A 10,626-nucleotide genomic window follows, 5' to 3' on the forward strand; every position below is an offset into this window, starting at 1 on the left:
GGAGCCAGGGCCAGGCCACCAGGACCCGGAGCTGCCGTGGGGCTGTGGCGCAGAGCCCTCTCTCCGGGCACAGCTGGGGCACTCGGGCTGCACCCACCTGGGCCACTGGGCACCTCCTGGTACTCGGGCATTGCCGTGTAGTCCAGCTCCTCGTAGACAGCGTTGGAGATGGCATCTGCAGCTCTGCCAGCGCCTGCAATGACAGGCAGCACTTACCTGGGGCCATGGGCACCCTGGGGGGCACCAGGACCACCCCTGCCCCCCTTCGGAGCTGTTCTGCAGGGCGGGAGCCCCAGAACCCGCAACCCGGGTCTCTCCTGGCACCCACCCGCCGGGACCCACCTCGGCGCCAGGCGTGGGCACGGCACAGCAGCGCGGCCAGGGCACCCAGGGCCAGGCACAGCAGCGTCCCCAGCACCACACACAGCACAGCTGGCACGGACACAGTCCCCACGGCCCGGGTGGTTCTGATGGGGATGCCTGTGGGGACACGGGCAAGCAGTGAGGGGAGGGGGATCCCAGCCAGCCCGGCGCAGGGGGTGCCGACACCGGCAGAGATACCTGTGCTGCTGGCGTTGTCCGGATACGGAGTGGTGGCTGTCTCAGTGGTGCCATCAGTGTCCTCCTCCTCACAAGCCACGTAGGCGTCCCCGCCAGGGCCGCAGCTCTGCAAGCGCCAGGGTGCCGAGGGACACCCCCAGAGCGAGCGAGCCTCCTCCTCACAGCCCACCCACGCCAACCAGGCGGGGGCTGGCTGCTGGGCAGGGCCGGCCGACAGCCACCCCCTGTGCCCACAGCCCAGCTGGCGGCAGACGGTGCCAGCCGTGCTGTCGCTGGTGCCGTTGGCGCACACGCGGCCCCAGGTGTCGTTGCGGGACACCTCCAGGTACCCGCGGCAGCGCCCGCTGCCACCCGCCAGCCGCACGGAGAGCTGCTCTGCAAGAGGTGCGGGGGGGTCACGGCACAGCCCAGAAGCCCCCGGGGGGCTCCGCCGCACCCTGAGCTGGGGGCGCCCAGCACCCACCTGAGCACACGGCCCCTGCCCCGCCGCCGCGCTCGCACTCGTGCCCTTCCGAGCGCCCGCATTCCCAGAGAGACTCCTCGCTCCCAGAGCACTCGGGGATGTACGGCCACAGCGGCCCCGGGCCAGCAGCGAAGCGCGCCGAGCTCGGGGCCTCCAGCGCCGTGCCGCATCCCAGCTCCCGGCACACAACGGCCGCGTCCTGCAGGTCCCAGCCTTCCTGGCACACGCTGCTCCACCTGCCACCGGAATACACCTCCACCCGCCCGGCGCAGCGCCCAGAGCTCCCCGCCAGCCTCACCCGTCGGCTGCCTGCGGGCATGGAAGGACACTGCTGTGGTGGCTGCTTGGGGCATCGGCACCTCCAGCCCTTCTCGGGACACTCACCTGAGCAGAAGATGGCTGCCCCATGAGGAATGACGGCTGATGCAGTGGTCATATACCCTATATAGGTTTCAAAATCGAAATCGTTCCTGTCTTTGGTCCTATTGGTCAGCATGGTGGTCATGCCCTGGATGGTTTCGATCACCTCTTCCATGATGGCCCACTCCGTCTCGTTCAGTGTCAACAGCGTGGCCTCACCAGAGACAGCATCGCTCTTGTCTACCCCTCCACAGCCCAGCTCCCAGCACACTTTGCTGAAATTCCGTGTGATCGAAAGCTCTCCTGGCACACGGCGCCAATCCCCGGAGCTTATGGCCAACTCCAGCCACCCATCACACCGAGTCTCACCCTCCACCAGCCGCAGGGACTCCACCATGCCTGTAAAATGACGTGACTCAGCCCTTCCCTTCACCCCAAAACAGCCCTGCCTGCTCTCATCGCAGTGCTTGGGGCGGCCCAAAAGCCCTCAGGGCTCCTCCCGCAGGTGCCATACACACCTGAGCAGTTGACGGCGGCGGCGTTTCCAGGGGCGCACGGGGCCTTGCCCAGCACGGCCACGGGGCACTCGCCCGGGTGCCGCTCGCTGCCGCTGCAGCCAAAAGCGTCCGGCCGCAGTGGCCCCTCGCCGCTGCCGAAGGAGCCTCCCGGCGGCACGGCCAAGGCGCGGCCGCAGCCCAGGTGGCGGCACAGGACGTGGGCGTCGGGCAGCTCCCACTCGCTGGCGCACACGGAGCCCCACGTGCCCCGAGCCGCCACCTCCACCCGCCCGGCGCATGCCGAGCTGCTGTTGCCCAGCCGGAAGCCCGTGTAGGCTGTGGCAGAAAGGCCAATGAGGGCGGTGACGCTGCAGGGAGCCCAGCAGCCCCCCGCTGTCCCCGGCACTTACGGGAGCAGATGACGCGGGCGGGGCCGCTGCAGCCCTGGCCCTGGGGCGCTCGCTGGCCGCAGGCACTCAGGAGGGGCTCGCTGCCATTGCACTGGAAGCCCCCCTCCCAGAACGGCCCCCATCCCGCCCCAAACCGGCCACTGCCACCCATGGCAAGCGCCGTGCCGCAGCCCAGCTCCCGGCACACCACCTGGGCCACCTTCATGTCCACCTCATCCTCGCACACACGGACCCAGGCCCGCCGCTGCCGCACCTCCAGACGCCCAGCGCACGCTCCATCGCCGCCGACCAGCCGGGAAAACCCTGCGGGAGCAGCACAGCCTCAGTGTCGAGGGATGTGCGTGAAGTGACAGAGATCCCCATAGCCTGGCTCCTACCTTGGCAGACAACAGCAGTATCGAAGTCATGGACGGGGCCATTATACGGTCCCCAGCCACGGATCTCACAGTCCCAGAGCGTGGCCTCATTCCCACTGCAGTCCACCATGGCTAGATTGACAGTCCCGTTCCCTGCGCCGAAGCGCTCGAGGGCAGAGTAGGCGCCGGCGGCCGAGCCACAGCCCAGCTGCTGGCACACCACCTCAGCGTCCTCCATGTCCCAGTTGTTGTCTGCCACTGAGCCCCAGTGTCCACGCAGCTTCACCTCCACACTCCCAGCGCAGGGGCTGCTGCCGCCCGCCAGCCTCAGCTCCACGCCATCTGCACCGGGAAACCGACATAGCTCAGCCCTGCCCTGGACGTTCCAGCACAATGCTGGTGGCCCAGCACTAACAGCGTGTCCCCTCACCTGTGCAGGTCACCCCCACATCCCGATCGTGGCCACACAAGTGCTCTCCCCATCCGAGGTGTGGACACTCCTCCAGCACATCCTCGGTGCCGCGGCACACGGGATGGAGCCAGATCCGCCCGCTGCCTGGCCCGAACGGGGCGTACGGGGACGCTTTGGCCACCCGGCCACAGCCCAGCTGCCGGCACACCACCACGGCCCAGCGCAATTCCCAGTCATAGTCGTAGACGCAGACGGAGCCCCACTCACCGCTGTGCTTCACCTCCACTCGCCCGGCACAGCGCCCGCCGCCGCCCACCAGGCGCAGCTCCGCGGAGCCTGCGGCACGGACGGAGCTCAGCCGAGCCCGGCACCGCCGCGGGCCCCGCTGCCACCCGCCCGGCACTCACCCCCGCACAGCCGCACGCACAGCAGCAGCCCCAGCGCCGCCATCGGCCCCATGCCACCGGCCCCGAGCCCAGCGCAGCCACGGGATGTCTCGGCAGCGCCCCAGCCTATGCCGGCAGCAGCACCAGGGCGGCCTTTATGAGGCGCCTGATCGCCCGGCTGCGGGGCCACGGCACCAATAACCTGCTCCGTGCCCAAATATGAGCCTCGGCTCTGCTTCTGGCGTCACACGCCTCGCCACAGGGGGCTGGCACCCGGATGTCCCCGGGGGCACACAGCCCCCCCCGAAACACCTGGGCCGCGGGGGCCCTTCCTGTACCCCCCCGTGGCTCCAACTCAGCTGCTGAAGCCTGGCAGGAGCCATCCTCACGGCGACACACCGCACCCCAAATCCTAACGAGAGCCTCCCCGGGACCACCCCCAGGTCCGGCAGGAGGCAACGCCCGAAGCCCCCATGCTCGGGGTGCTCCCCTCTCGGGGTGCCCGCAGCCCCCGCGGGGGGTGGCAGCAGCCCCCGGCTCCGCGCGGCGATGGCAGGTGGCAGCTCCCCGGTCCCTCGCGGCGGCGCTGGCACATGGATGGCGCTGCTGCCGCAGCTGTGGCCCCGCGCTCGCCTCGCCGCCAGCGCAGGAAGGAGGCGGTTTACCCCCCGGCGCCTCCCGGCTTCGCCATCGACCCACCGCGGCTCCTGACACCTGCGCTGCCCGCGATAACGCCGCGGCTCCGCGCTGCCCCTGCCCCGCCGCTCCGCTCCCCTGCAGCTCGGCAGCCGCGCCGCTCAGGAAACTTCCCCGCCCCATCATTTACCAGACGTGCTGTCAGCACACTCCCAACGCAGGAAACTCGCACTGCTGCCACCGGCGCCCCTTCACAGCCGCGGCTCCGCTGACCCACGGTGGCCCCAGTGGCTCCCGAAACCGGGAAGCCCACTCCCGCACCCAGACCTCGCTCACTCATTAGTTCCATCCCAGGTTAATGATAAAACTCTCTCTCCTCCGAGAGCGAAGGGCCCTGACACCCCCTCCCCCACCCACAACAGAGCCTCTTAGATGGAAGTGAAGAAAAACTATTTATTTGACAAAACCACGCAGAGTGCCCTGCAGGGCACAGGGGAAGGGGAAAACCAAGGTGAAAAGGAGTTATTCAACCTGATTAAAAAGTCCTTTTCCTCAGACGCAGCCCCACTCCTCCTCTCCCCCCCCGGGGCCGGGTGGAGCTCCCTGGAGAGCTCTGCTGTCCTCTGGCCCTCCTGGGTCTCCAGGTGGCAAAGCAGATCGAAGAGAAGGGGTCCAAACGAGGAAAAAAGAAAAAAATGGGAAAAAAACGGGAACAGAGCTCACTCCGACCTCCGTCCAGCACGCAGTCTCTGCCGAGCCACGAATCCTCCCCCGGAGCGAGGCTTGGGGAAAATGTTTTCAAAACAACCCGCGTTTCTCTCTTCGGCTGGGTGTAGTTTAAGAGACAGGACCACATATATTTTTACACATTTTTTTCTTTCTTGGGCATATAAGCCAACGATAAGGGATAAAGATTATCATAACATCAATCCAAGACACCCATGCTACACTCCCAGGTGTCTCACTGAAGAAATCCACTTACTCTTGCACAGGAGCACAGAATCAGCCTGAGCTGCAGCCTCCGAGAAGGGTCCCTGTGCTCTGACCCCTCACATTCCAACCAAAGTGTCACTCTTCCTCCTGATCCTCGTCTCCTGCTGTCTCTCTCCGCGCCCCTCACCTGGCCCTTTGTTATGCTAAGGGTCCGCACTTCCCGGCCTCTTGTCTCGGCCTCCCAGCCAGAGCAAAGCGAGCAGCTGGAGCTGCAGCTGCTCCCCACCCACCTGCAGCACAGCAATTCCTCAGCAGCACACCGCGGCGCTCCCTCGCTGTGCGGCGGCGGGAAGAGCTGCGCTGCCCCAGCCCCCCGCGCTGCCGGGCACCGGGCCCGGACTGCTCCGCTGACACACGCACGGACGGCACGGAGCGCTGAGCGGGGCCGCTGGCTGGAGGCACCCGAACCGGAGGGCGGTGTGTGCCTCGGTGGCTGCTGCCTCGGGCACAGGGGACAGGAGCTTGCCGGCTCCACGGATACCCCTGGGGACACTCGGGCCGCCTCTGAGGGTCTTTCCGACAGGTTCCCTTTGAGCTGCCCTATTCCCACCTCACCGGCCCCTGCTGCTGCTGCCAGGACCTCACCCGCTGCACTGCCCTTCCCCCCTGGAGCAGCTCAGCAAGTGGAGGCCAAAGCCCTCCTTGCCCGTTTCCCTCGGCCCCACAGGCTGGGGAGCTGCCGGCTGTCGGGCGCCTGCTGCCCAGCCCTGGCTGCGCAGCTGCTGCAGGGGCCCCGTCTCACCTGCCTGGACCTGAGTGACAACGAGCTGCAAGCCGACGGCGTCCTGCAGCTCTGCCACAAGCTCCGGCATCCCGCCTGCCCGCTGCGGAGCCTGGGGTGAGGGCTCTGCCACGGCCCTTTCCCCGCCCGGCATCCCCGAGCTGGGGAGCGGATGCTGCGGGACAGGCAGGGATGCACCTGCATCGCGGCTGCTTCAGCTCCTCCCTCCCCACAACCTCCAACACCTTCTCCTCTTTCCTGCATCCTTCTCACCCAGGCTGAGCACGGAGGGCTTCAGCCATACCCTGCTGCAGGAACTGGATGCCCTGCGGGCACTGCAGCCCGACCTGAAGATTGGGAACATCCTGGAGCACGACGTGCTGCAGCTGGGGGCCATGGCCCGGCTGCCCTGCCACCGCGGGGTCCTGCTGCGGGGCAGGAAGGCGCTTCCCTCCTTCAGGAGACCACCCCTCCTTTAGGAAAATTCCTTCCAACACCCAGAGCCATTCCCCGCCCAGCTCTCCGGGCTGCGGGAGGCTCAGAGCCTGCCCCACCCATGGGGCACAGAGAGCAGATCCTGCTGCCTCTGCGGGGGCTGGTCCTGCCCTCTCCCTTTTCCCCTCAGCCTTGCTGGGAACAGCTGTGTGCATTTGGCAGTGCCAAATAAAGATCCCACAGCCAATCCCAGCAATCCCCCTGCGCTCATGTAAGCCCACCATGCCCAGGGATGTGTCGGTGGTTCCAGTTCCTGCCACAAATCCCCAAGGGAAGGCTGATGTACACGGGATGATGGTGCCAGCCTCAAGGGAGGTCCCAGCCCTGGGAATGACTCTGACCAGTTTGTGTTTTAATAGGAAAAAGGGGAAATTCACATCGAAATCAAAGATGTTCCCTACACAGGAACTCATTTCCTGCACTGCTGCAGTGCTGGGTACCGACAGGTGACCTCTGTGGGCAAGTAAAACTGCCTGGCAACAGGGCCACCCCACACTGCCGCACACATGTCCCCAGGGAAGCAGCCTGGCCAGGACATCCTCATGGTGATGTTCCCAGGATGCTGCTGCTGCCGACATCATCATAGTCCGTGTGCTCCGGGGGCTGTTCCGGGGGGTCCCTGGTGGCTCCTGGGGGACTTGGAGGGGAGTCGATACCACCTTGGGGACAGCACAGAAAGGTGCCTGAGGGTGGCAGCCCCGTGTCCCCTCTGACCCACCACACCTGGGATCTGGCTGCAGCCCCCTTGGATCTGTGGCTGGATCCCTGCCCACCCCCACAGCCAAACCCTGCCATGCAGTGCCTCTGCAGAGGCAACAGGGCAGCTGGGATCCCTTTTACCTGTGGGGAGGACACGGATCCACCTCCTCCATGCCACACCCTCAGAGATGTCCCCAGTGCTGGGAGCAGGGGAATCCTCTGCCACATCCAGGGCATCATCATAGCCATCCAGGGTTCCATGCTTGAGCCAGGCAGGGGGACCTGGGACAGGCACAGGGGTCCATGGCAGTGACCCAGTGACCGTGACAGGGGTCATGCTGTGCCATCCCCTCCGGCACTGCCACCTGACATGCGCTGGTGGCCCTCGGGTCCCCCTGGGAAAAACATTTATTTGCTGCACAATAACAAGGGGAGGGGAATTTGTTCCCTCAGCTCCCCTACCCAGGTGTGTCCTCTGTCCCCTGTGATCCCTGCGTGGGCTTCCTGCCCTGTGCTCCTACCTGGGGCTGCCTCGGTGTCACTTCCCTCCATGCTGCCCTCAGTGTAATACGGCAGCTTCTTCACCGATCCCTCTGACACAGAGCCTGCAGGGGGTAAAGAGGGACTCAGCAGAGGCCTCAAGTGGCACCGCAGGTGGCACAACCTCACACGGCACGGGAGGAGCTGCCACGGGACCGAGGGAAAGCCCCAGCCCATGGCGAGGAGCCAGGGCCAGGCCACCAGGACCCGGAGCTGCCGTGGGGCTGTGGCGCAGAGCCCTCTCTCCGGGCACAGCTGGGGCACTCGGGCTGCACCCACCTGGGCCACTGGGCACCTCCTGGTACTCGGTCATTGCCGTGTAGTCCAGCTCCTCATAGACAGCGTTGGAGATGGCATCCGCAGCTCTGCCAGCGCCTGCAATGACAGGCAGCACTTACCTGGGGCCATGGGCACCCTGGGGGGCACCAGGACCACCCCTGCCCGCCTTCGGAGCTGTTGTGCAGGGCGGGAGCCCCAGAACCCGCAAACCGGCTCTCTCCTGGCACCCACCCGCCGGGACCCACCTCGGCGCCAGGCGCGGGCACGGCACAGCAGCGCGGCCAGGGCACCCAGGGCCAGGCACAGCAGCGTCCCCAGCACCACACACAGCACAGCTGGCACGGACACAGTCCCCACGGCCCGGGTGACTCTGATGGGGATGCCTGTGGGGACAGGGGCAAGCAGTGAGGGGAGGGGGATCCCAGGCAGCCCGGCGTAGGGGGTGCCGACACCGGCAGAGATACCTGTGCTGCTGGCGTTGTCCGGATACGGAGTGGTGGCTGTCTCAGCCGTGCCATCAGTGTCCTCCTCCTCACAAGCCACGTAGGCGTCCCCGCCAGGGCCGCAGCTCTGCAAGCGCCAAGAGTGGGGAGAAGGGACACTCCACGAGCAGTTTGACTTTGTCTTCTGCATTGACTGCAAAGCCATTGCCCTTCCCATGGAAGCCAGCGTGGCAGACCTGGTTTCACAGTGCTGTCCTGGCCAGCGAGTGCCGCCTGGGAAGATCCTGGATGACCAGATGAAGATCCTGTTCATTTTTGATGGCTTTGAGGCCCTGGGATTTTCTTTGGTGCAGCCCAAAACTGAGCTGAGCTCTGACCCCAGGGAGGTGCTGTGGCTAGCACAGGTCTTTCTCGTGAGAACATTTTGCTGTGTTTTATAAACAAAGATGAAGTCTGGATGTTTTTCAAACATTGTCTCGAGACTTGGACAGTTCAGGCCTGGCAAATTAGGCCTAGGGGGAGGTTCTGACTGACCAATCTGGGCGACCTCTGAAAAGTCTATATATATATGGAAATCAAAATAATGAACGCCTTTTCTTGCTACACTGAGAACTGGAAGCCTCCTCTCTGCTAGCGGCTCAACAGCGACAAGGTGAAGCCTCTGGAGTTCACCCTGATGAGCTTGTTGAAGAAGACTCTTCTCCCCAAGGCCTCTTTGCTCATCACCACGAGACCAACAGCTCTTGGAAGCCTGGGGCAGTGCTTGGAGGGTCAGTATTACAGGGAGATACTGGGATTTTCGGCAGCCAGCAGGGAGGAGTATTTCCACAGGTATTTTGAGAACCAGAACAAAGCAGACATGGCCTTCAGGTTTGCCAGAGTGTCATGGGTATAGACAGGACCTTGCCAGGAGGACGCACGAAAAAGGGCAAACAGGCTTCAAGTTTAAAGCTGCAAAAAGTGTTTAATTACCTAACAGAGCTGGAGGATAAATGCAGGCAAAAATAAACTTTTCATACAATTTTTGTTCATTCCCCCCTCCCTCTTAAGAACCTATAGTATTCACCCCCTTTCCTCCTTTACAATCCACAAGACGGGTGGGGGGGCAGGGTGTGGGGTCTCTTTTCAGTCCACAGAGCAGATTCTCAAATTTATGCATCACTACAATTCTTCTACTACAAATACTCTGTATCTCTACTTGTTTCTCTCTCTCTCTCCCCAGACAGTTTTCTTCTCTCACCCCCACCCTCTTAAGAAGCAGTCTCTGCACTCACCCCCGCCCCCCTTCCCTCTTTCCAAACCAGCAACACAGACAGGGGCAGGTTGAGGGGTCCTCTGGTCAGTCCAATCAGGAAAAGAGGTTCTCTACTTAGCCAGGGGTCCTTCCCACGAGAGACAGTCCTCTGAGACCTTCTTTGGCGTGGGTCCAATCTCATGAGCAACATCCCGCCTGAAATTCTGCTGCAACATGAGTCTTTTTGTCCATAGGGTGCTGTGCAGACTCTCCCGAGCCGAGGCCAGTCTGCTTCCATCCCAGGAGCAAAGAAAAGGCCTTTCTCTCCCTTGCAAGGCCTTTGCAGTTTTAACTCTTAAATGAGACTCCCACTGGTTCACAGTCTTTTCCAGGCATCCACCTGCCCTTCTGGTGTGGGCTGTGGGCAGAATTTCTGCACTCCTGTGGACTCCATGGGCTGCAGGGGGACCTCCTGCCCCCCCATGGCCTTCACTGTGGCTAGCAGAGGGTTTTCAGCTCCAGCACCGGAGCACCTCCTCCCCCACCTTCTTCACTGACCTTGGCACTCTCCATGCTGTTCTCCCTCTACATATTTTCACCTCCACCTCCTCCTCCTCCAACTACAAAAAAGTGAAAGAAGTGTGTGCCTGCTTTGTTTTGAATTTTTCTTAAATATGTTTTCACAGAGGCATAACTAGCACCTCCAATTGGCCCAAACTTGGCCGGCAGCATGTCCATCACCTTCAGAGCCATCAGAGATTGGCTCTGCTGGACTTGATGTAAAACCACCCAGAACTTGCACTCAGGACACACAGGAGCCATCTTTGTGCCACACCCCACCCCTCAGACACCTCCCCAGGCCTACTACAAAAGCTTCTGAGGGGTCCACATTTCTCCTTGATGTTAAAAACACTTCACTGATGTTTTGGGCCAATCAAAACCACCACATTCCACCCCTCGCCTCTGCGAAACACATATTTAAGAATCTTCAAAATCCACAAGGTACATAGAATAAATCCACCCCTAGGTCTTCTACTACAATTCTACTATAAAACAGAACTTAATTCTTGTTTGCCCATAACTTCCCTTGGTCAGTGTCCTTATCTCAAAACACTCATGACTCTTTCCCCGTGTGGGCCAC

At 63.0% G+C, this 10,626-nt stretch overlaps 2 protein-coding genes and 1 long non-coding RNA gene across 3 annotated transcripts; 1 reads left to right on the plus strand and 2 right to left on the minus strand.

Annotated features, from left to right (window-relative positions):
- Positions 1–97: 97 nt before the first annotated feature.
- LOC146422215 (scavenger receptor cysteine-rich type 1 protein M130-like) lies at positions 98–3,570 on the minus strand (the record flags this gene model as incomplete). Its single annotated transcript, XM_085046711.1, has 9 exons — positions 3,467–3,570; positions 3,078–3,395; positions 2,669–2,989; positions 2,292–2,594; positions 1,903–2,217; positions 1,025–1,783; positions 562–936; positions 343–480; positions 98–193 (listed from the first exon to the last, which is right to left on the minus strand). Coding segments are annotated over exons 1-9 (2,677 nt in total), but the record flags the coding sequence as incomplete, so codon positions are not given.
- A 348-nt stretch (positions 3,571–3,918) lies between these two features.
- Positions 3,919–6,477, plus strand: LOC146422216 (uncharacterized). The gene is made up of 3 exons (XM_085046712.1): positions 3,919–4,281; positions 5,311–5,912; positions 6,073–6,477. The coding sequence occupies exons 1-3, from the start codon at positions 3,919–3,921 to the stop codon at positions 6,272–6,274; spliced, it is 1,167 nt and encodes a 388-aa protein (XP_084902838.1). The 3' UTR covers positions 6,275–6,477.
- A 148-nt stretch (positions 6,478–6,625) lies between these two features.
- On the minus strand, positions 6,626–7,244 carry LOC146422217 (uncharacterized). Its single transcript, XR_014848221.1, has 2 exons — positions 7,131–7,244; positions 6,626–6,949 (listed from the first exon to the last, which is right to left on the minus strand). It is a non-coding gene; the product is annotated as an uncharacterized LOC146422217 (long non-coding RNA).
- Positions 7,245–10,626: the final 3,382 nt, after the last annotated feature.

Source organism: Lichenostomus cassidix, unplaced genomic scaffold (assembly GCF_008360975.1).
Source record: "Lichenostomus cassidix isolate B80296 unplaced genomic scaffold, HeHo_3.0 HiC_scaffold_121, whole genome shotgun sequence".
NCBI classification, from domain to species: Eukaryota; Metazoa; Chordata; class Aves; order Passeriformes; family Meliphagidae; genus Lichenostomus; species Lichenostomus cassidix.

Bases quoted from the DNA above. Each gene is read 5' to 3' on its own strand.
- LOC146422216 (XM_085046712.1), top strand. From the start codon at position 3,919: ATGCTCGGGGTGCTCCCCTCTCGGGGTGCCCGCAGCCCCCGCGGGGGG. The intron at 4,282-5,310 runs GTCAGCACACTC...ACCCACCTGCAG, and splicing joins CATCATTTACCAGACGTGCT to CACAGCAATTCCTCAGCAGC. The intron at 5,913-6,072 runs GTGAGGGCTCTG...CTTCTCACCCAG, and splicing joins TGCCCGCTGCGGAGCCTGGG to GCTGAGCACGGAGGGCTTCA.